General features: G+C 40.9%; 1 protein-coding gene across 1 annotated transcript in view; it reads right to left on the bottom strand.

Moving 5' to 3' along the window:
• The window catches only part of ANO6 (anoctamin 6), a 119,497-nt gene that overhangs the window by 21,129 nt on the left and 73,793 nt on the right, over positions 1 to 24,575 (bottom strand). The window contains exons 2-6 of the mRNA XM_010006303.1: positions 21,040 to 21,116; positions 11,062 to 11,190; positions 2,363 to 2,428; positions 497 to 775; positions 29 to 142 (exon numbers count right to left, since the gene is read on the bottom strand). Coding sequence (XP_010004605.1) covers positions 29 to 142; positions 497 to 775; positions 2,363 to 2,428; positions 11,062 to 11,190; positions 21,040 to 21,116 — 665 coding nt within the window. The remainder of the gene's footprint in view (positions 1 to 28; positions 143 to 496; positions 776 to 2,362; positions 2,429 to 11,061; positions 11,191 to 21,039; positions 21,117 to 24,575) is intronic.

The raw sequence follows: 24,575 nt of genomic DNA, 5'->3' as shown, positions 1-24,575 counted from the left end.
ACATTTTAGCTGTAAGCACTGGACTTACATCATGAAGGGGAAAGGCTGCTTTGTAGATTCCAGCATCCAGTAATTTGTTAATGCCAAACTTTTTCACATTGTTTTTGGTTGCATATTCCACACGGGACAAGATAAAATGAACCTGAAATTGATAAAATATTTTTGTGTCTCTTGCAACCTGAAAGTAAACATACACAGCTATACTTGTTTCAGCATATCCTTCAGTTAGGAAAGGGTAAGCAGTGCAGGCAAAACTGATTGCACAGGATATATGAACTATTCAAGTCTCCCCTTTAAATTCAGGTGGAACAGAAATGGGACAAATATAAGGAATGCTCTCTTTCTGGATTGTCCAGACAATTTAATAAATGACACAGGACTATTGCATCCCCTGTACTTCTACTTTTTTCAGGATGCTTTCATGTAACTTCACTGACCTGATTACAGGATTTTTTTCTTTGTAAGATTAAATACCAGAAACACTCCATGGACTTACAATTCGGCTTCTAGTTGCAGGATTGAAAAATGTGTCTTTGTCTTGAATATAAAAGTTGGACAAATGTTCCTTTTGAAAAGGGGCAGTGAAAAACTCTTGCTCAGGTTTGATGATGTTTTCATCCACTCTGAAGAGTCTGCTAAACCAGTTGAAAGCTGAGTCTTGAGTCTTCAGGTCATTGGGTTGCAGAGGCAATTTGATGTGCATCACCTCAGCATACGTGCACAGCACCTCCCAAGGGGCATGCACCTTCACAAAAACAAGTTTTTCATCCAAAACCTAAAATGACAGAATATTGAAAATACGTTTGTGAGAAAAGGAAAGCGAAGGATTTTTCATAATGCTTCTTGAACTATCCAGAATTTCCTTTCTCTTTACAGCTCACAGAGGACCTATTCAAAGTTGTATCCTTTGTCCATCTTACTCAAGGTATCATTAGCTTTGTAAAGACACTGACGTGAGGTGGAAATACTTGGGCTTATAAAGGCATGTAAAGGTATATATAAAAAGACGGCTAAATATTCCTTTAATGCTTAATGTTTACATCTCTGCAAAGTATTTTACAAAGCAATTTAAGCTAAATGATGCTTCTCCCATATGGGTTAATTAGGAGTGTTTGTACATGTAGCCTGGCAGGACAGCTGTGGCTTTGGAGCTGCCAGTGACTCCCCAGCAGTTCCAGCACACATCCAGGGTGATGTGACCTGATGGAAGCGGGCCAGGCACCCATGGGAATTCCTAGGCAACATTAATTCCTAGCTTCATACTGAGAATGGGGAGTGGGAAAGAAGTATCAGCCAAGACTACCGAGAAAGACAGCATGAGGTGCATTTGCTCCCAATCTCACACCCAAACTAGCACCAGTATGCAGCAGGAGCCCTGACAGCCACTCTTGTCTCCTGAATACACGTTGCCTGTGGGCCTTCTGCTCGTGCCCTCCATTAGTGAGTCTCAGTCATACAAAATGACATTATGCATCTTGGTTAGATATCTGATCCAGTCTAGAGATACTTCCGGTTTCAAAAGTTTTTCAGTCAAGATTGCAGCAGAATTACTGAAAACTGCAAAATAAGTATAGCTCCAGATCTATCTCAGACTTCCAGCAAGCAGTTTACTTGTGGATGTGAAGAGTCAGACTGCATCTTTGAACACGTAGCAGGAGCTCTTACTGCAGAAATCAAATAAATACCCTGATGTCATGGATTCTGTGTCTAGTTTGGAAGGAAGGGGCAAAATGACCTTTTCTGGAGCCCGTTATAGACTGCTGGGTGACAATAATTTTAGACTTCAGTGATTGTCCTCTATGGAGAGACATGGATGGAGCACTGCAGCCCTGCAGGGCAGGCAAGAAAGAGCTCCAAGAGACAGCAGCTCCAGCAGCTGCTGTGCATTATCACAGTGCTCACAAACTGCCCACAGGCAACTTTGCAGCCCAAAATACACAAAGCACAATAGTTACAACTGTTTGCACTGAGCTAGACCCTGCGAGGAGCAGGGTCACATGCAGGAGCCCTGTGCTGCTCTCCTGGCAGGGGTCACCCACTGGCTTCCCACACATCCTACACAGCCAGAGTAGGGGGAGAACCTCTCTTTAGAGCATAGCAGAAATTTTTATCTTCCAAGTGCTAAGCAAACATAACCTGTTTAATCTCCCCGCCACCCACCTTCTACTTTGCAGAGGAAGGAACAGACACAAAGTTTAAAAGATTTTGCATCAGATCACAGAGACTCTACTGAGGGAAAAAAGGTGGTCCTTTTTCTCCCGAGAGGAAGGTTACAGTAAATTTATATACCCAGTTTCATTATTCCCTTTTAGGGGCAGCTTTTCTGTCAGACACAGCTCATCACACAGAGAAGAGCACTCACCGATCTTGTTGCTTCAAGTTGCAAGCCATTGTTTATCAGGTTTGATTCGTATACTTGTCTCTTCCTCTGTTAAAAGGTATCAAACATTGTAAAACAGCTCTTCCAAATTTCACAAATATGTAGGCACAGAAGAATGGAATTGCCTCCCAGATTGAAGAATCATTAGGTCGTTTCTCTATAGCCCACTTTCACAGCTACTGTGGTGACTGGTACAGTCTTACCTACTAATCCAGGGTGGGATTTTTGGTCTAATAAGCAATATTGCCCTCAAATGCAATAGTGGAGAATTCACTCTCTTAGTTTCTCGTACATTACAGAGGTACAAATATGCCTCATATTTTTGAGAGCAACTACCCCTGAAACTTGTGATCTCCTTCACTAATTGAACTACTGGTGGCAGCCTGATGCCCCCCCATTAATCTGCCGTTAGAAAGTCTTCCTCTCAAGGGCTTTCCATCCCATTTTTCTTCCAGCAACTTGCAACTTTATTCTTGTTTCACAGTAATCATATGAGTTTATACAGTGGTTTAGAATGTAGCAACCCACTACATTTTAATCCATGGATAAACATCCTCAAAGGAAGCAGCTGAGAGCTATAGCACTTGGAGAGCCAGTGGTGTTATTATAGGAGCATTCATTGTCCCCAGAAGGACATGACAAGTTTTCCTCAGTAAAGATTAAATTCATGGATCATTTTAATTTCACTTCATACTACCAGCACTTGTCAGGCAGTGCATGACAAAAAATCTGAAATGTCTTTGCAATCTTCAATTTGCTTCTCCACATACATGACCTTCCCCCCAAAACACACAGAGACAAGCAGTCCCTCTCCTCTCAAAACAAGAAATACTGAATTACATAAGGGATTTCTAAGAAATTTCTAAACTTTATGTGAAGCAATCCAGTTTAAAAGCTATCTGCATCAACTGGAGAGTTCCCCCATGAACTGTTTTTTTATGTAAGTGAAGGCTGGGCAGGTCTCGGACTACAGAGTGCATGTCAAAATAGCAGCGTGGGCAAGAGGGAGCACCTGGAGGCAGCTGGACCTGGGGGTGGGGGGACACTTCTGTGAACAATTTGTCAGAAAGAGATTACATTAATACACTGGGGAACAATGGCTTTATTCCTGAACCGGGCTAGGCGAGGCATGCAGCAAGGTTCTCAAGAGTGACTTGATGATATTACTTTCCTACTCCCAGATTGCTTTCATGCCACTGGCCATTTTTTTGGCTGTTTATATGCCATTTTTGCCTACCAAGCTGGAACACCTGAGTTTTTAAAAGAGCTAATATCTTCAGGAATTCTACAGGAGCAAATCAGTTGTACCTCCACATAAGTTTCATCCAGTTCCTTAATGTTTATGGACTGTTCTAAGTCCCCAAAGCAAAAAAACCCCAGAGTTTTCCAAAACTCTGGTAAGTCTTGGAATTAATAATTGTAAAACTGAATAATATAAACAACCCACCCCATTTATATTTGTTAGTGCTCAACTGCAGCACCTGTTTGTGGCAATGGTCATGCTGGACTAATTTCATATTTTGTTAAAAGGTATTTCTTTTATCTGTTTCAGGTTTTCTGCCTTTTTATTCCAGAGAATACCTAATTTTCTGCTTAAAGAGAAGAAAAGCCAAATCCTTCAATGTTTTCTTCTTTTGTTAATATTTATTACATTTCTGCTTTTCACATATTCCTCTCTTTTCTCAGGATAAAACCACAATCCCAATAAAAAAATCCGCAAGGACTCTTTGTGGTCTCTCCATGTCACATTAATCCACTTGTTTATTTGTGACAGTATAATGTTCTTTATATTTTTCATTGTATACATAACATTTTGTGTGTATATATTATATGCACTCATATAATACAATATATTGTATGTATCTAATACATTCTAATATCAAGAATGTTGATGGTAGCTGTACCTTGATGAGGACGCTTCATACAGCTGTCTCTTGTGACATCTGAGTCTCCTCCTTGTACAAACAGCACTAATTCAGAATCTCAAATGTCAAAGATATTTTTCCTTGCATTTTTCACAATTTCATAGGTAATAGTGCTTACCAGTCTCCTTCAAAGCTAAAGGCTCACAGTTATCTTGGTTTCTGAGTAAACGGCAGAACGATTTCCTCTGCAATTTGTGTTGCATCATAACTCAATCCTCTCACCAGATCAAGAATATATGTAGCACACAAGACAGGATTTGTTTCTTCCTCCACTATGAACTTCTGCCTTTTCATCCTACCTCTTTGCTTCTTTCATGTTCACGTGTTCTTTGTAAGGTGAATAATACTGAATCATTACAATATTTCAACTAGATTTCTGCTTTTTTTTCAGCAAATAAAAAAGGCATGGGGCTACCTAACTGCTTAATTTCTTCCTAAGTAGCACAAAGAAGGATGCAGGGCAATTCTCATTTGTAGGAGTCTAATACTTTTTTTTTTTTTGTTTAATCTTACAACTCAGCTTGCTTTAATGATTTATTATGGCAAGGAGTTCCTCAAATTAATTTTGCCCTCAAAATCTAAGAGGAATGTTGACAATATTAAGGTTTCTAATAATGCATTAATGCAAGTAGTGAGAAACAACCCCCTGGGAGTCTTCACTAATTAGGAGCTTTGCTATTTTATAGAAATGATTGAATTACACATATTATAATCTATGGAGGAGCCAGGCTTTTACCCGAAGGAGTCTGTGGTGGTTTTGCATTGGCTGGGGAATACAGCATAAAGATATGATAGCTTATTAGGCTGGAAGGTGGAGACAGCCCAAAGTTTATTTTAGTATCTGGCATTTTGCTCAGCTACCTGCAAGGTTAAGTTGTAATAATAATGTAACCATGGTAATGCTGCTGATCTAAGCCTGCCATAGATTTTGAGGACTGAATAGCTAGCCAATAGACTAGGACACTTTAGGATGCATAATCACATACAATCTTAAGAAAGCAAAAGCACATTGGAAGTAAATGCCAGGTATTAGAGGCATGTGGAAGGTTAGCTGTTGGGAGCCGCTTTTTCACCATAATGCTTTCAATGTCTGGTGATTGTTGAACTGAGCAGACGAACAAGATTATGGGTCTGAAAATTTGTAGCAGACCACTAGCAGGTTTGTTTTTTTTTTCCTCTGTGTTTTGTAAATGGTAGGGAGCACTTGCTTTGATTGCAGTGACAGAAGGACACCAACTCATACCTTTGTTTAGTTTCTTTTGTGTAAAGAGAAAGGTTCCCCATAACAATATCCATGTGGCTTCAGGGAAAAAAACCCTGACAGGCAACAGATAAATCACAGTCAATTAGAGAAATAACATGGGGCCCAAAGCTACCCACATGGAAATCAGCTAAAGAGAGTGGAGAGGATCACTGTATCAATATTCGCTGCCAACTCTCCCAGTTTCTTTGATGGTATTTGGAAGCCCTTCTGAAAGTCCCAGCTGTCAGCATCAGGAAATTAATTGATTGAGAGGCTCTGCTTCTGTAAGCTTCTTTCCCTTGTGTTTGAAGATAATAATAAAAATGTGAAGCAGAATATGATAGAAAGGCTGACACAAAAAAACCTGAAACCCCAAGAACTCCAAATACTTATTTTCTGAGATACTCTCTGATCTTAAGCCAGCCTTGTGATATTCTGAAACCTGATTCATGACCACACAGAACTGGCAATACTGCAGCCTAACCCTGATCTCAATAGTGGTTCCTAGTCACCCTGTTTGGAAAGACCCAATTCTGGTCCTATGAATGTATGCAGTAACTTTAGAGTAACACCTTCCTTCCATTTGTCTTCCCATCCTTCTGTCATCCTTCCTTGCATCCACTACACAAAGAAGTAAAATTTGGGTTTGTGGTTGCCTCAGAAGAGATTTTCTTTCAGTGAGTTCCTGCTTCAAAACCAATGCATCCAGCAGGGAGCAGGGCAGGTCTGGTTGTCCTCCCAGTTCCAAAGGTCCCTTTCATCCCTGTTATCAGAATTACTGGGTAGGTCTGCTGGGCACACCACCAGCCATCCTTTACTGCCTCTAATCACTGCAAGAAATGGCATTGAGGCACCCCTCTTCCTGTGAACCCAAGAACTGTTCTGTCTCTGCAGGTGTGACACACGCTAAACAATTAGTTTTTTAGGTTATCCAAGTTTTTGTTTGTCAGCTACCTAAACTAAACAGGTCTAGAGGCTGGAACTCTTCCCCGTTTGCTTCTGAAGACAAATTTGTCTAGCCCCACTGAAGTTCTCTGTAAGACCATACTTTAAAAAAAAAAGTTGAGTGTAATATTGTCTTTAAATTATAGTTTTCATTTAATTTGGAAAAAAAACCCCATAACAAACAACAACCCCAAACCTGTCTATTTCTTTGAAGCACATATTACTGTATGGCTGGAAATGAAGGCTTGGCCCACATTAACTACTTAAATTACTGACAGTCTTTCTGTTTATTTCTGTTGGGGGGAGCAGATGGACTAGAATGACATTCTGCATTGATCTAATTTAATTTGGTTTGCTGGTGCTGACCCTTCAACTTTCAACAAAGAGCTCCTTGAGGATTCCAACAGATAAAACTGGCATTTTAGAGCATTCCTGTAAAGACTGGTGATAGTTAATTCTATTCTGATAGTAACCTATCCTGACAAACAGGGTACATAAATTGTAGGTTTAAAAAACATGCTTTGGGCAGGAATTTCAATTGCTTGCAAGGTCCAGTTTCTGGAATGTGCTACTGTCAGTTTGACTTTTGCTAGTGCTTGCAAAATTGGTTGTATACCAATTTAAAAATGTTTGGAGTTCAAAGTGAGTTGCACACATGAATCTTATTTGCTAACTTCTGAATCTGCAAATTATGTCAGAAAACTTCCATGAGGGTGTCATTTCAGTAGTTTGACTTTGTCTCCTTTAAACCTGATTTTGGAAATACATGAAAATGAGGGAAGCACAGCAACACTGTGCATCTTCAAGTGCTTCAGGACCCATGTATTTGCTCCTTCTATCCAAATCAACCCCATGTTTTTAGTTATTTCCTTCTTTTCTGAGTTGTTTTCCCAAGAATACTGCTAATTAATATAATTTAATGGTGGGCCATTTCCTCAGTTACACTCATGCAATTCTTTTGAAAAAGGGCAGAATGGCATTCAAATAAAATATAATAATGGTCCCAGGATCTGATTCTTCACTTGCTCCAAAAGAATAAGTGGATTTGTACTCCATTTCTCTGAATCCAGTAAACTGGTTAGCTAGGTTAATGTCTGATTTTCAAATCCTTTCCACTAAATTCTATATGAGTTTTGGGGACTCCTCCACTCTCAGTAACGTACAAAACCACTCAGTGCAGCACCCAAAACTTTCAGCTTCAGAGATGTAGTTCTGTAAATGTTCACTAACAAGTTAAATTCTGCCCTGACTTCCACATCATGCAGCCAGGTGGGGTATAGTACACATCAGACTGAATTTGTCCTAGTGACTACACTCCTGGTCCTTACATTTCACAGACTTGTATCGTTGCCCATGGGCAGTGGAGACCTTGCTGCTGACCAAAGTGCGGTGAGGATTTCACCCAGTGAGAAGAGACTTCACTGGATCTGCTATTCTTGAATGAGCTGAAGTTTTCAGATTCTGTGAACAATAAACCTCCAGATAATAGCTCTATAAAAATGTCAGGAGAGTAAAAAAATGAGTAGTATGAGCACGAAACCTATTTAAGGTGCTTATGATACTGCTTATAAAATTTGGCATTTTCAGTTAATCATTGGTCAGAGATAGACAGTGATGCTTGTAGTATTTCTAGCTGACAGTAAATGGCAATAGTCCTCATTTTGGTATCTTGTATAGCATCACAAGGGTAAAAGTAATTTGCAAAAAAACCCCTATAACCACATAAGAAACAGTGCAAGTAAAGACAAGCTATCAGCTGATGCAACCTTATGTATCTTATCTTGGGCAGTACCATCTCCAAAACTTTCTGGGAACTGTGGTAGGCCAAAATGTTAATTTTCTCCCTGGAATTCCAAGCATGCAAAACTGCACCATGTTCTCTTCCATTTCACACATAAGGTACATGTGATTTATTTCTTCTTTTCAAACATTATATTCACTTTTATTCCTTCTTCTCAGTTAGTTTCTCTCCTTTTACTTCTAGTATGAGTGTGAGGTATGTTCTGAGGCAGTGCTGCATCCTGCTCAGGAGGAGGAACAGGAAGAAAAATGTTATCAGTTCTGCAAACGTCTGTTTAAGCAACGTTTGCTTAGGTAACAAATACTGGCAGCATTTACAGCTTCCTCCACTTGTGTAGCAAGTGATTTCAAGTGAGACAAAGAACCTCTCTGCTTTTGAGGTGACTAAAGCATTGGTATGCTTGGAGCTGACTTGCACCTATCCCATCCTAAAACAGTTAGAAAGATACTATTTATTCGCATTTTAAAAGCCTGTTCCTCCAACATGCAGATAAAGATGATAAAGAGAAATGCATTTCTAAACTGATGACCCTTGTACCTGAGGCATTAGAGAGGGAGCCAGTACTTTTGAGCTGCATCACAGAAGTTTCTTTATGACCAGGTGACTCATTTCAGCTTATGTGATAAGACTCACTGAACAAAGCCCTCTCTTCACTCCTCCACCTTTCAGTGCCCTCTGCTACTCTACCCTATATGTAACATTTCTGCTGTTTCATGGTGAGCTTTGGGATCTTGTGTTAGTTCTCCAGGTCAGTGTCATCACACTTGTAACCTTTGTTCTTGCCCTTGGAAGTCCTCTGTGACTGTCAGTTCTTCATCCTTGTCTCTTTCTAAGCTATCTACTGCTCTTTCAGCACTGTATGCATCCCCAGTATCAAAATTCTTGCCTACACTGTCCACAGTACTCCTATGGCTTCAGATTCTCACTGTCCATGGAAATTCTTGCTCAGAAAACTATCACTGCTGTTCTCAGCTTCACCCCAACCATGTGTCACAGTCTCCTGACTTTACTTCTGTCCATACAGCCCTTGTTGGTTGCTTTGCTGCCAGGCCACAGAGCTGGCTCTTTTTCAGCTTGCTGTCCACCAAGACCATGAGGGCCTCTTGCACAGAGCTGCTCATCAGCTGCTCAGTTTCCACCTTATCTGATCATTAGTTAGATCATCACACATTCTTGTTCTCACATTTGTTGCTTGTAGGTAGACTGATTCCTCTTCCTCAGCACATCACAGATTCAGTGCGGTTGCAGATCTTGTAGGATGAGACCTTTGGAAGTAAACCTTTTTTTTTGAAAGCACCTAGCTCATTACCCACAATCTACTGATCTAGTTATTCATGGTTTAATTCTGGCTAATGTCCTAACATTAATGCACTAAAAATGCTACTTCATTGCTCACATTCAATTTCCATCATTGTTTGGAAAAGACTCATATTTTTAGGCACATTTGGGCAATAGCCAAGTATCACAAACATAAATGTAAAATGCTAATTGATAAAAACAACTGTTTCCACAGGGGTATCTTTTTTTCTAATTACCTCTTTCAATTAATTTTTATTGCTGATCCCATGATCATGTGTATAATGCAACATCCACCCACTGCAGGACTCTCCCAAACCCTACTCACATCACTCCTTATGGCTGCCCCGTTAATGCAAACAGCAACACTGTATTATGAGTGTCAACCAGCTTAGCTACAGCTCTTTTGTACTCCTGCTCTTCTTTTTCCTAACTGCAAATCACTATTTTCATGTGAGCTGCTTCCAGTGATATCTTTGTCCTTGCCTTCTCTAACAGAGGCTACTGCTGGAACATGGAATTGCTAAATCAGAGAAGGAAGCAAGTGGGTGGGAAAACGAAGATGCCAAGGGGACTGTGGTCCTGTGGATGGATATTCCTCAGGCAGTTCACTACTCAACTGCCCAGCTTGTTTTTTTGACCTTGGGTGCCATAATGAAATAATTAAAAAATAATGGTTAAAAAAAATTTATCGATGATTGTAATTCAGAGTGGCCAAGGAGAACCAAGCAGTCACTGGCTTGAGTTAAACTTTTTGCAAGATCCCTAGGGAGGCCCAATCTATTGAAGTGTCAAGGGAAGGAGCAGCACAGGGAGAGATTCTGGTGGCAAACTGACATACAAATTACTTGACAATGTGTTATTTGGGAAAGGTGCTACATCCCAATGCTCCTCCCATTGCCAAAAGCTAATAAGCTTTTTTAAAGAACAAAATTAGGTGGAAGTTCCACTGTTCTTCTGCCATGCAGAGATCTCCCAATTTGCCATAAATTACTCAGGCACTATGTTCCCGACTATGATCTGGAGCACCTGGTCAGCTGCCTCCTTTTATGGGCTCCTCTGAACACCTAGATTTTAATACCAAAATCCCCTAGGGAACTAATTCAATCCCTGTAGATACAGAAAATTGCCCTAGTTTTGAGATCTTCTCATCCAGTTCTAACAGGGAACCTGATACCAGCATTTTTCTGCTCACATCTCCTGAAGGGTTCTCCCCCAGGAGGACACTCTGAGATGACCAAGCACACACTGACAGACACGATGTTCAGCGCTCTGCCCACTGACACAACCATCTGCTGGCTTGAGCTCACCCCTGTTCCCTACTCAGTTTTGTGAGCTTCAGTCTCCCAGGTCTCAAGGATATTCCTAAGACAGGGCAAAGTAATAGCTGTCCTGGGTGAGGGCACTGTCCTGACTACCCACTGCTCTTACACCCAACAAATTATCCAGATTTATACTGAAAATAACGTACCTTTTGCTTTTTATGATAACTCCTCTTATGAGTAATTTTTTTGCTTTCATCTTCATATACCAAAATGAAGTCAATTCTTCGCTGCCCATCACTGAAGAACAAGGAGTCAGGCTTTCCTTCAAAATCAGCCTGGAAGGCAAGTAGGACAGGTTAATATGAAGAACATTACTCATAATCTCCTTACTTGCTTCCTGTTGCACAGTTTTTACTCAGTGAACAGAGAAACTCAAAGCACTGCAGATTCATGTAACATGAAGACCAAAGTGACAGCAAAAATAGCATGGTGTAGAACAGAGAAAAAAGCTTGGGAGATCTCTGCATGGCAGAATAACAGTGGAACTTCCACCTAATTTTGTTCTTTAAAAAAGCTTATTAGCTTTTGGCAATGGGAGGAGCATTGGGATGTAGCACCTTTCCCAAATAACACATTGTCAAGTAATTTGTATGTCATCATGGATGCACTGGAACTGTTAGATGGTCTGTCTACAAGATGTATTGTTGCCTGATGTGAGTCTCAGCATCAACCAGAAGTTTAAGCATTTCTGCATTTGTAAAAACAAAACAAAACAAAAAACAAAGAAACAAAAAAGCAGTAGCTTCCTGAGTACTAATACCCAAACCCACCATTGCCCACAGAACAGGGAACATGGCCCAGATGGAGATGTACTCTCCAGTCGGACACATCCTATGTGGATTTATGTTTCTTTTTATTCACAATATCTCAGCAAGCAAAAAACTTTCTTGTATGTCCCATATCCCTCAGGCTAAGATATATGCTAAAATCAAAAGGATTCATATATCCATAAGCAATTATCTAGTCCTCAGAGAAAAGAAGGATTGTCATATCTACTAAAAACATCTTAATGTGATATTTCATGTGTGAAACTATACATACACACTGATGACAGGGGAATCTGAGAGCTTGAGTAATGATTTTGTAGTTTCTTAACGTGCTCTGTGGGCACTATCACATGTAACAACCACTCCTTGCAGGTAATATGTAGCTGTAATGGGATCAGAACTGCCATGTAATGAGCACCAAACTCTCAAGTACTTATCAAATCCAACCATGATGTTTATTAAGGCAGTGGCACTGAAATTAGCAGCTATCAAATGTCTGAAATGGGACTCAGCATGGCATTAGAGATGGTAAGATTTCCAAGATTTCCTATCATACAAAGCCACAGAGGAGCCTCAGCTTCCAGATGTTTGGACAGGAAGGATTAGGGCAGGCAAAACCACCCAGAATAATCTCTTGAACATGCTGTGTCTTTGGAGTCATGGAAAAGATTTCCAGATGTCCTATCCCTGAATTTCCTTGTCAGTGCAGACCAGTCTTCATGAGGCAAGCCAGGTCCAGTTTCAGGAGCTCTGGGGTGACTCACTCTCAGAAAAGCTCAGAGAAATGTGGTTATGGTGACAGAGACCCGCTACATGCAGACGGAAATGGCTGTTCCTCAACCATGACAAAACTGACAAGAATGCCAGTCTCCAATCAGGGGCACCCCAGTTCCAGGGAGCATATAGTGTTTCAGGAACCACATGTGTCAGTGTTTCCAAAACAAAATTTCCCAAGAGTTTTACTCTAAACATCTCCCTGTACACTATTTTGTTACTGTTTATTGGCTGAGTCAAAACTGTCGATCAAGATGTGTCTCCCCACAATTATGACAAAAATTTCATATTTTCAATAAACTCAGGAGAGTTTAAACTCACTACTTTTTGATGCTGCATGTTCAAAGGCTAGGACCTGCAGCAAAGAGGTTTTATTAACTCAGTTGCTTCAGTCTGAACAGATTCTTGGTTTCTTCAAATCCCTGCTGTGCCGAGAGATTTGTGACAAACCTGACAGCAAGCAGCTGCTGACATATGTACCTGCACACATTATTTGTGTATATATATGTGCTGGCATACAGCCAATATACAGATATATTGTACATTAGTTTCACAACCTGACCTAGGATTCAGAAACTACCTAAGCAGTCGCCTATCAACATACAGTTGTGAACAAAGCTTTAGGAAAAAAAATGCCTTAATCTTTCATATGGTATCAGCAGAAGGTGGTCAGCAGGGCGAGGGAGATAATTCTGCCCCTCTGCTCTGGGTTTTGAGACCCCACCTGGAGAACTGTGTTCAGCTCTGGAGCCTTCAGCAGAGGAAAGACATAGAGCTCTTGGAGCGAGTCCAGAGGAGGGCCATGAAGATGATCTGAGGGCTGGAGCACCTCTCCTATGAAGGCAGGCTGAGAGAGTTGGGGCTGTTATGCTTGGAGAAGAGAAGGCTCTGGGGAAACCTTATAGTGGCCTTCCAGTACCTGAAGGGGCTACAGAAAAGCTGAGAAGGGACTTTTTACAAGGGCTTGTAGAGATAGGAGGAGGCGTAATGGTTTTAAGCTGGAAGAGGTGAGATTTAAGTTAGACATGAGGAACAAATTCTTCAGTGTGAGGATGGTGAGTCACTGGAAGAGGCTGCCCAGGGAGGTTGTGGATGCCCCCTCCCTGGAAGTGCTCAAGCCTAGTTTGGATGGGTCTTTGAGCAACCTGGTCTAGCGGGAGGTGTTCTGGTCCATGTAGGGGGGATGGAACTAGATGATCTTAAAAGTCCCTTCCAACGCAAACCATTCTATGATTCTATGGTTCTATGAGTATCTCTTTCACCAAAACGAAGTCACAGATGTGACTTTCTAAATTTTTGAGGGCTAGAGCTGGCATAAGCCCATCAAGCAATCAGATTTGACCCTGACAAATTTTTCTCCCACTAAGGATTAGCCAGAGGTGTAAAATGCAGCTCTGCTGTAACCATTTCCAGTCTCATTTAAAACATAACTGTGATGGTTTCATGTTGACTAGATTTCCAGTGGGAGGAAAGTATCAACAAGAACAGCCAATAACATGGCCTGTTGCAATGCTGCATCAGCAGCAGCAGAAGAGAGGGCATGGGGAGGTGAAGGTGTCCAGGCACCCAGCCCAGCCCTTCAGCCTTCCCTTTTCCCCAGGGACCCCAGAAGGCTCTGATCGGGGATAAAATTGCTCCATGTTGCAACACTGGAAACATAGCAGCCAAACCTTGTGATAATGAATAACAAGGGGAATCATCATCATTGCACAAAACAGAAAGTTTTTAAATTTGTTTTCTTTGTCTTTTGAATCTTGGAAACAGTGTTATAATAACTTCTGTTTAAAGAGACAGAGTTTAGTTGGGAAATTCAAGCACCTGAAAGCATAAAAGTAGTGATAATTTTGAGGGTCTTTTCACTACAGATTTAAGCACTTTTTCCTATATGACCTATCTACAGGATAGCAAAGAAAGAAATGGCAGACAACAAACATCAGATCAAGTTTTGATCTAACAAGTTGCGATCATAATTTGTGATTGCATAACTTCACTGTTCAAAGAATTTTCCTTTAAATGTCCTGGTAAGTGAATTGTCAATAACCAGACACAAAGACGGCCTGGTAATTCCAGTTCAAGAATTTACTTACATACATTATTTCATTCACATGAGGATATATACATGTTACCATAAACATACATCTTTCTTTCTATATATGTATATCAAACTAAACATACATAAAATGAGATACAGCTGAAAGAATAATCAACATTGGACTGCATGAATCCAGATATACAGAAGTTCATACTTATGAAGTTAACTTCTTAAATGTAATCTCTATTGCTTTTAATCGCTAGGGCAATGTTAAATTCACCCATCCATAGACACTTTATATATTAATAAAATAATACAGAATTGATGTATTAAGCCTGAATACTTAAGAGATCAAGATTAAGACCCACACAAATGAATTGTAATGTAACGTTAAATGTTGCTCTATTAAGAGTATGAAGTAAAATGCAAGAGGGAATGTAACAGTTAAGGTTCCAACAGCCACATTAACTGAGATGTATGGTGTCTCTTGTAAGCCCTGCTGATAGTTTGTAATGAAAAATCATGTATTGTTCAACATAATTACCAGGGGGAAAACAGGACTGAAAACCAAAAAGGAGTGCTGTACTCTGAAGTTAAAAATTCTTTTGAGACAATGTTTGTTCTTTTTAAACATATGTAATATTATTTGACAGCATTACAAATGTTATCTTCATACAAATGCATACAAGCTTGTCTGCATATGGGGCTGAAATTCCAATACATAATTTTCCTACAATATCAGTAGCAAATTAGAAGCCAAAATAATGAAGAGGCCCATTGATACCTCTTTGTTTTGGGAGAAACAAACACAGGGTCTATTTACTACACTATCTAATTTTCTTAGCCTCAGAATAATCGCATTTTAAGTACCAGTGGAGGCAACTGGTTGTGCACTCTGATGTTGTAATTATACCCTAGTGGTCAGCAGGTTAATATTGATTAACATAATAACTAACTAAATAAATACATAAAATTGTAAAATTCTAATTATATTTAGCACATATTTCACAATGCTTCTGAACTCTCCAAGTGCTGTACAATCAACTGCTTGCCCACCACTGAGACATGGGGAACTATTAGCTGCTTTATTAACAGAAAGGATCTGACTGATTTAGGCAGTGGTTAAAGCTTTCTGAAGCACTCAGGGTACATCTACACGGAATGGCCTAGAGGCAGCATGGCCACATTCATGTGTGAGTACCTCTGTGTTTCATTTCAGAGCAGTCAGGGCAGGTGAGCATCACTCCAAGGAATGAGACTGAAGGTAGCCTGCTGCAACAAAAAGCCATGCACTCCAACAAAAGAAATGCATATAATGTATCCACCATCTCCTCTGCATCAGATATATTGTTCTACAGACCCACTGCTTGGATCCTCGCTACAGGCAGATGTAGGCACAGCTGGTGGGATCCTGCCAGATCTGGGAAGTGCTGCATGGATGCAACCACCCTGAAGGTCTCTGGCCAGCCCTGAACCACCCCCTGCTATACACGCACACCCCCCCCTCGCCTTACATACCTTCTCTTCAACCTCCCTGGCTCTGGCCTCCTGTGGCCACCTCAGCAGATGAATAAGGAACTTCCTGCACTCAGCAGTTGTTGCTAAACAGCATCTGAGTACTGTGTTCACTTCTGGGCCCCGCACTACAAGAAGGACATTGAGGTGCTAGAGCATGTCCAGAGGAGAGCTACCAAACTGGTGAAGGGTTCAGAGAACAAGTCATATGAGGAGAGGATGAGGGAACTAGGGATGTTTAGTCTGAAGAAAAGGAGGCTGAGGGGAGACTTCATCGCCCTCTACAACTACCTGAAAGGAGACTGTAGGGAGGTGGGTGTTGGCCTGTTCTCCCAAGTAACTAATGATAGGACCAGAGAAAATGTCCTGAAGTTGCAGCAGGAGAGGTTTAGACTAGATATTAGGAAGAATTTCTATACTGAAAGAGTGGTCAGGCACTGGAACAGCCTGAACAGGGAGGTGATTGAATCACTATCCCTGGAGGTATTCAAGAAACATGTAGATGTGGCACTTCAGGGTGTGCTCTGGTGGCCAAGGTTGTAGAGGGTTGTGGGGTTGGTTTTTTTGTGTGGTGTGGGTATTATTTTTGTTTGTGGTTTTGTTTGTTTGTTTGTTTTTTGTTTGGTGTGGGTTTTTTGGTTTGGTTTGGTTTTTTTGTTGCTGTTGTTGGTTTTGGGTTTTTTTTTGTGTTGACGGTTGTACTCAATGATCTGAGAGTTCCTTTCCAACTGTGACAATTCTGCGATTCTCTGATCTGCTCTCCCAGTCCCCAGGACAGTGTGGCACTTGGAGGGACAACAAGCAGGAAATGAAGACAAGCTTGCTCTATCACACAGAGCAGTAAAGGCTGAGAGAGGCTCTAGGAGACCTCTTGGAACCAACCCTCAGCCCCTTGACTCAGAGCTTCTTCTCAGGGGGGACACTATTGTGTGCTCATCCTCAGGTATAACCAGGCCTGCTGGTATCTAAGGGGGGTTGCCATGTCTCACTCTTGAGACCTTCCTGTAGTCATGGCTATCAGTGATACCTGCAGCAGCAGATGAAAGGACACCACTCTAATGGGAAGCTCCCTTCAGTGACAGCAATGTTCCATGCCAGGGGAGAACAAACAGTGGTGTGACAAAGAAACCCATCTTCACTTTTCCAGGCTTTTTTGGACATTCTGTTGTTAAACTTTCAGTGGGAATAATGGTGGGAATGGCAGCATGGAGACAAACATGAAGAAAAATATGTGCACAGGATTTGCAGTTATTTATTGTCTACTACACCCTGAACAAGCACAGTATTGCAAGATGATTTTTTTAAATAACAAGAGATTTTGCAGGAATTACTTACCTAACTGGAAGGATAAAATAAGTGCTTTATTTTGTCTGCACAAGCCTCTAGGGTGACTGTCCATAGCACTAAATGTAATCATTACTGGAGGGATAAAATACTTGTCTGTGACCTCATATAATTTTCTGATATGCTTCAAAACAGCTTCCTGCAGCATGCCAGGGAATAAATCAGTACTGAGAAACAAGAGAGCAGAGCAGAGCCTGTGTAACATCACCTCTGCTGACAGGCACCTGCAAAAATCCTCCTGCTGGAGCACAAGGATAGTCTTGCAGGGGACCCACAGGTTACGCTTCAGTTGTAGGTTTTATGCAGGTGAAAATTTCAGTGTGTCTCTTCCGAGGAGCAGGGCTATTTCTCTCTAGAGACCTCAGAAAACTTCAGATCAAGTAAATAAAATGGCAAAAAATTGTGTTAACAGGATATTATGAAGCATAATTATTTGTAAGGTCCTTTGAGATAATCTGGAAAAAATGTTACAAAAATATGGTTGTTCTTACTGTCACAGCTATGTAACAAGATCTTTTAGAACCCTATGTTCTAAGTGACCAACAGACATAACTTTCTGACATTAAGACCAACACAAGCATTTACTTCTGGAATAGGTAAGATCTTTAGGAAGATATAAGATACATGTAAGAGATATTTGAATACTACACACTATTGTTGGTCTGTATCCGTAGCACCCTAAAAGTGTTGTACCTTTAACATTTTCCCTTGTGACTCATATTTGCTATAATAGAGAACTGCTTTAGTTCTGTTTTTAGCAACAATGAGATTACTAGTAAGCACTTAATCAGGGTTTGTTTTTTTTTCACTTCCTCAACATGTAAAGAAATTTTTGATGTTTAACAAACTGAAACAAGCTGAGACTAAAGACAAAGCAGAAAAATGTGGGGCATCATTGCAGTCATATATTTCTGTCAGCAGAAGGCAGCTGGTAAACTGGCCAGACATCGGGATGCCTTGTCCCCTGAGCTAAGTTTGGACCAGACACCCACTTGACTTCCTGCCTGAGTATCATGTTGCTGCTGCCTGCAGAAGGAATTCCAGTCAGTCTTGATTAGAGAGAGACCCACAACGTCCATACTTTTAAAGAAAGGTGAAGGCAGCACTCTGCTGAAAACCTGCTTTCAGCACCTCCCATCCTTCTCTGCATGTAGGAGCTGGGAAATTCACTCCTCTGCAGATGTTGGCTCTGAAAAAAATCTTACTGTTACATCCAAATTCAAACTACCTACCTATAAAGCAGCTAAGATTGTAAAATGAGACATCTGAGAGCTGGGAAATGCTTGAATTAAGGCTGCCTATGCAGTTTTCTCTCCATTGTACATACTGTTTATGATACGTTACTTAATTGCACAACGACATGCCATAATTCTACCCTTACAGTACTTAGGGAATACTCCTTAGAATCTTCTTCATTCAATGTCTTTTTTTCATTACACCTTATCTAAATAGCCTGAACAGCAAAAATGGGGATCTCCCTCTGACTGCTCCTATAGTACTCTTCTAATAGAATCTCAATATTATACAACTGTCAAGAAATTTAATTTCTTAAGATCCTCCAAGAGGGAAAGTAACTGTAACTTTCATTTTAACAGTGATTATGTAAGGCATCTAGAGGTCAACACCAAAATCTGCTGTCTCTGAAATTTGGAGTTCCATCTTCAGACAGCAGGACAGTGACATCTTTCCAAAGAGCTTGGCAGTTCCCTCTCTTCAAAGAGCAATACACTCATTTTCAGATTCACATGTGACTGTTTTGAACTAATGCAAACAGGGCCACAGATTCTCCCCTTGACACTCAGGAAACAAACAAAAGCTGAGTGTGACTTTTTGAGTCTTGCACAGAAACCCTGCAGCTGGAGCAGGGATAATATCCAATTATCTAGGACTGCAACTCAGTTTCTCTAGTCATAAGAACCTTTCACTTCTTCCCTGAAATTTCCTGCAATATTTGCACCTTGCTGAAGTACTACAAACAACATTCTTACAGAACTTGGGCTTCTTGGAGATTTTTGTCCTACCCCTGTGCTGAATGAGGCAGAAATCTTGTGGCAAACTTAGCATGGGAACCTCTAATTAGAGATAGCACCATAAGAAGAACAGGACTGGTTTTATTAGCCAATAACTTACTCAGTTTTGGCTGCCCTGGGACAAGTTTCAAATATCAAATCAAATTCCAGAATACTTTCAGCTGCAAACATGATCTAAGTTTAGACAAAAGGTGCAGAATCTCCCTTGCAGTCAATTGTTTAAGGTTAGGCTTCCTATTCAGTTTTGGTTTCTAGTTACAATTAGCACTCGTGATTTCCTGGACAGACTCAGTAGACTTCAATTTCATCTTTCACCCCAACAACCCACTGAAGCTGCCCAGTGGCTGACAAGGAGGACCTAACATCGAAGAAGCACTGCAGAAAAGTTGCTACTAAAACTGAGACATTATTACAACTGCTGGTAAACATGAGTAACCAAAAAATAAAAATTGATTTTGACACTTGATTTTCAGTACAAATAATAATAAATTCTAAAAAGACTGCCCAGAGAAGAAGCTTCTAATCACAAGGTATCTGACATTGTAGCTGATTTGATGCTATTTCACTTCATCTAAATAAATTCTGAAAGTTTTCATTGAACCACAAGGAGAGCCTAAGGAGAATTATTAAGACATTCTAATCAGGGCACTCAGCAGGGAAATGGGAGCTCTTGGTTCCTCCTCATGCTCTAAACAATGTTTAAATATTTTTCCAGATATCAAATTACCTTGAAACAAAGAGCATCCTGCTGCAAAATGCTGGGACAGGAGACGTGAAGGTATCCAGCTTCCAGAAGGAAACAAATTTCCTGGGACTTTGTGCATTTGTTTCCTACAGCTGATAGGAACAAACACCCTTGACGTATAATTACAAGTACTTTACCAACTAAGCTGCTAGACCAGCTCCCCAGGGCTCTGGTGCAGCTTGGTGCAATGAAGACTGAATCTATCCCTTAATTCACACAATTTTCAAAATGCAATACTACTATGGAAATCCTTTATATCTTTCTTTTATGATTCTGTTTCCCATTTCAGTTTGATATTAATCAAAACAGTTGTCAGTTTTGTGGCCAGACCAAAGAAATGAATCCTGAACTCACATGTTGGCCAACTGGTACCTGGGTGTGTATGAATCTATAGGGTATGTGTCTTCATATGCAGGATGTGTTAATAACTATTTATCCTTGTATACACACACATAAATCCTATGCATTCATGTACAAAGTTTTATAGAGAGAGGAGGTTAATGTGTGTGTATCAGCTTACAGTAAATACGTACTGGACATTTCTAACCAGGTCCAGTGCCTGTGTTGACCTGTACTTTCACATCTGAGCCAATGACAACTTCAGGTACCTTTAGGGAAACTGAGATACAGCAACTCAGAGTCAGTCACACACATGAACTGCATGTGCTGTAAGTGCAAAGGAATGCCAGTCTCCTGGAACAGCTACTTACTGTTGCATATGGTTGAGTCACCATCCCTGGATGTGTTTAAAAGTTGTCTAGATGTGGTGCTTGGGAATATGGCTTAGTGCTGGACTTGGTAGGGTTAACAGTTGGACTCAATGATCTTAAAGGTCTTTTCCAACCTAAGTAATGTTATTATTCTATACGTATATGAGAAAAAATTAGAGGCAGTGATATTTAAAGCGAAGTACCCACCCATTCAGGAGTATGAAGGTTTTGCTGATCCGGCACAGCTCCGTAAGTGGTAACAGTTACCTGGTTCAGTTGCAAGACTAAAAATAAACATAAAAAATTAAAACACTTCAGCATTTTGTGTGATAGTTAGTTTAAAATAAAAAATATTATCGGTTTGTGGAGAAGCCACTTTATTGCACTTATTTAGTGTTTCAGAAACAGTTACAATCAGCAGGTGGTAAGAGAGCAAAACACAGATTTCACCAGGATGACAAGCTATAATGCTAGGAGAGCATCCTGACCAAGCTACAGGAACGCAAAGCATCCCTTTGCTAATATGTGTTATTTAGTGTTTCAGAAACTATCCAGTAGTTTCTAGTAGTAGTCACATTTGTCTTTCAGTGAATAAGGGTACCAGAAGCGGCTCCACCTGCACAAATAACCCCAGCCCATGTTGACTGTGCTTGTCAGGCAATAACAAATAACAGTGCCAGGGAATTCTTCAGAAATCCTGGAATGGGTGTGATACACGCAGTGATGCTATAACATTCACTCTGTAACAGGAATGGTTTTCACATAACTTAGTAAGACATGCACAAATTCAACGTGTATTGTTGTTTCAGTGACTCCTCACCCACTTTGCCAATACCTGTTGAAAACCAACAACCTGCCCACTGAATATCTTTCCTGAAAATACAGCATAAAACAAAAATGGTCTCATGAAGTGTGCTACTCCATGGTACCGTTATCAAGCACACAGTGAAAACTGGCCACCAGATCAAGCACTGGATAACACACTGATTGATCCTAATAAAGATGCTGGACATAAGTGACAGAAGCTCTACTGTCACTGCAAGGTAAAGGTTTTAGTTTCTTAGGAAATATTTTTAGCTCTTAAGAAGAAGTCAAGATAACACCCTGAGGCTGGAGATAACGGCAAGTGACGGAAAGGAGAAGGCTGCTTTCTGCCTATGCACGGCAGGCAGACAGACCCCATGTGTTATTGTTAGATGCTTAAAACAGACAAGTGTCTTAGCCAAGTCTGTTCTGCACTGAGGAAAGGTTCATGAATATCAATGGTACCTAAATGCCAACGTTGTCTGGAAAGGATAGCTTCAATTTATCAAAAAATACTATAATCCTAAAAGAAAATCCCCAAACTTGAAAATAATCTAATCTATAGTACTCTTAGAAGGATGGCCAAATGCCCATTAGATGCAATTCTGAGTTGGTGGGGGGTTTTGTTTTTTTTGTTTGTTTTGTATTGCTTGTTTGTTGTTTTTGTTTTGTTTTGTTTTTCTTAAAGTCATTATTGATATGTAGCCAAATTCTCAAGAATTTTGAATAAGATTTTTTCCCACTGATTATGCTCATTTATACCAGATGAAGATTTGTCAAAACACTCAGAAACAGAGCACAACAAGCTCGCTCTTTACAAATCATCAGAATTCTCTCATGGCGTCTATGCAGCTGAATTCTTTGATTTAAATACTCTTTCAGAGTTGGGTAGGGACTTCATTTCTTATATTGAGCTGTCAGTTTCCAGATCTCTACTGTGTTGATAGTGTCTTCTCTAGGGAGGAGACAAAAGCCAGTCAGTGATTTCTTTCCATCAATATTGCTTTAGAAACATATGAGTCATAACCCTGTTCTGGTTTGATTTGCTGGGTTTTTTGGCAGTGGGGGAAGGGCCCCAGAAGTGGCTCCAGTAAGAATCTGAGAAGCTCCCCCTGCTTCAAAACCACCCAAGGAGCCATTAGAGGGACAATAGATGCACGTCAGCAATTAACACACCAAAGAACTGATATAACACCTGAGCAGAGGAGCACTTAAAGGAGAAGAGCTGTGGTGGGGAAGCAGAGTGGTGCTGGTGGTTGGTGAGGAAGAAGGGAAAAAGGTGCCCTGGCAGGAGTTTCCCTGCAGCCCATGGCGAGATGGCAGCTGTGCCTCTGCACTCATGGAGGAGCAAGGTGGAACATTCCCTGAAGGTGCCAGAAGAGGTCAACTTGGCCAGTGGACTTGGATTTGCTGCCTGTGGACTCTGATTATGCAGCTGTGGAAGACCCCGGCGCCAGGGGAGTTTGTTCCCAAAGCAGCCCCTGACTCTGTGGGAAGCCCAGGCTGGAGCAGCTCTGGACCTCGTGGGAAGGACTCATGAAGGAGAGGTTCGTGGAGGACTCTCTCCCATGGGAGGGACTGTAAGGAATCCTTCTTCCTGAGGAGGAAGGAGCAGCAAGAGCCACCAGCCTGTGAACTGACTCTAAACCCCATCCCCTGTCCCCCTGTGCCGCTGGGGGGAAGGAGGGAGAGAAACCGGGAACAAAGTGATTTGGGCCTGGAAAGAAGGGAGGGGTGGGGGTAACATACGCAGTCACTGCTCTTTGTGCTTGTCTGTGTCCTGTGTGTGTTTGATTAGTGGTGAAATTAAATTATTATTTTTTCCCCAAGTTAAGTCTGTTTTGCCCGGGACCTTAATTGGTGAAGAACCCTCCTTGTCCTTTGTCTCGACCCATGAGCTTTGGCTTCCTCATCCCAGAGTGTGTGTGTGGGGGAGTTGAGTGAGTGGCCATGGGGCTGTTCCTTTGTTGTCGTGTTGGGCCCAAACTACAACAAACCCAAAGGTTGGCCCAGTTAAAAAAATCAAAGTCATAAGCTCTCAAAAACATTAACAGCTTTAGAGATGTTTCCCAGCATTTTAAAAAAAAGAGCAGGATGAAGTGGACGAGTGCAGCACACAAACATCATATGCTGAGACTACAATATGAAGACTCAGAAAATATGAGTTTATCTCAGCGGCTACTGCAAGATTGTTGTATATGCACATAATTCTGTTTTAATGGGTTCAGCTCAGAGTAGTGTGAGCAGGCCAAATACATATATTTGATACCAGTGTAACCTGGCATCTCCCTGCATTCCTTAGAGCATTCTTTATCCTTTATCTGGACACAAAGATATTCAGATACAAAGTGCTTCTGAAAGCCCACAGAAGAAAGAATGTTTCTGCCCACATATCATGGGGAGGGTGAAGGAGAAATATAAGCATCTTGCTTTGAAATATAAACATCTCCTGTGAACTCTGTGTGCTATTACATGAAACAAGCAGAGGTGGACACGGACATGAACACTTTCTGCAGCTGCTTAACTGCAGTAATAAGAATCACGAGCTAAAATGGTCTTTTCGCTAAGTCCTCACAATGTGTAACTATACATTCCTTGTCAATGCTGTCTAGAAATCCCTTCAGCCAGAACTGAAGAGAAGGGGGAAATGTGATATTCACAGCAGGAAGGATAACTCTAGGTCTCCCAAATCCTGATGGATCTGTGGCTGGCTAGGAATATCCTCTGTAAAAATTTCTATGTGGGTACAATTTGCTTCTGCCTCAGTGTCTCTGATTAACGTAACTTCCCCGTGATATGGTAGGTGTCACACACTTCATCATTTTATTAATATTAATCATATTAACCCATTTTTACTTGAAATATCACTCAGTACAGTTCCTGAGCCACTGGTCCAATTGAAAGACTCATGCAAAAGAGATCTGCAACTCTCACTTTGT

This window comes from Chaetura pelagica, unplaced genomic scaffold, assembly GCF_000747805.2.
Source record: "Chaetura pelagica isolate M959 unplaced genomic scaffold, ChaPel_1.0 scaffold108, whole genome shotgun sequence".
Lineage (NCBI taxonomy): Eukaryota > Metazoa > Chordata > Aves > Apodiformes > Apodidae > Chaetura > Chaetura pelagica.
The sequence above is the reverse complement of the archived record's forward strand: the minus strand, read 5'-3'. Positions and strand labels throughout refer to the sequence as shown.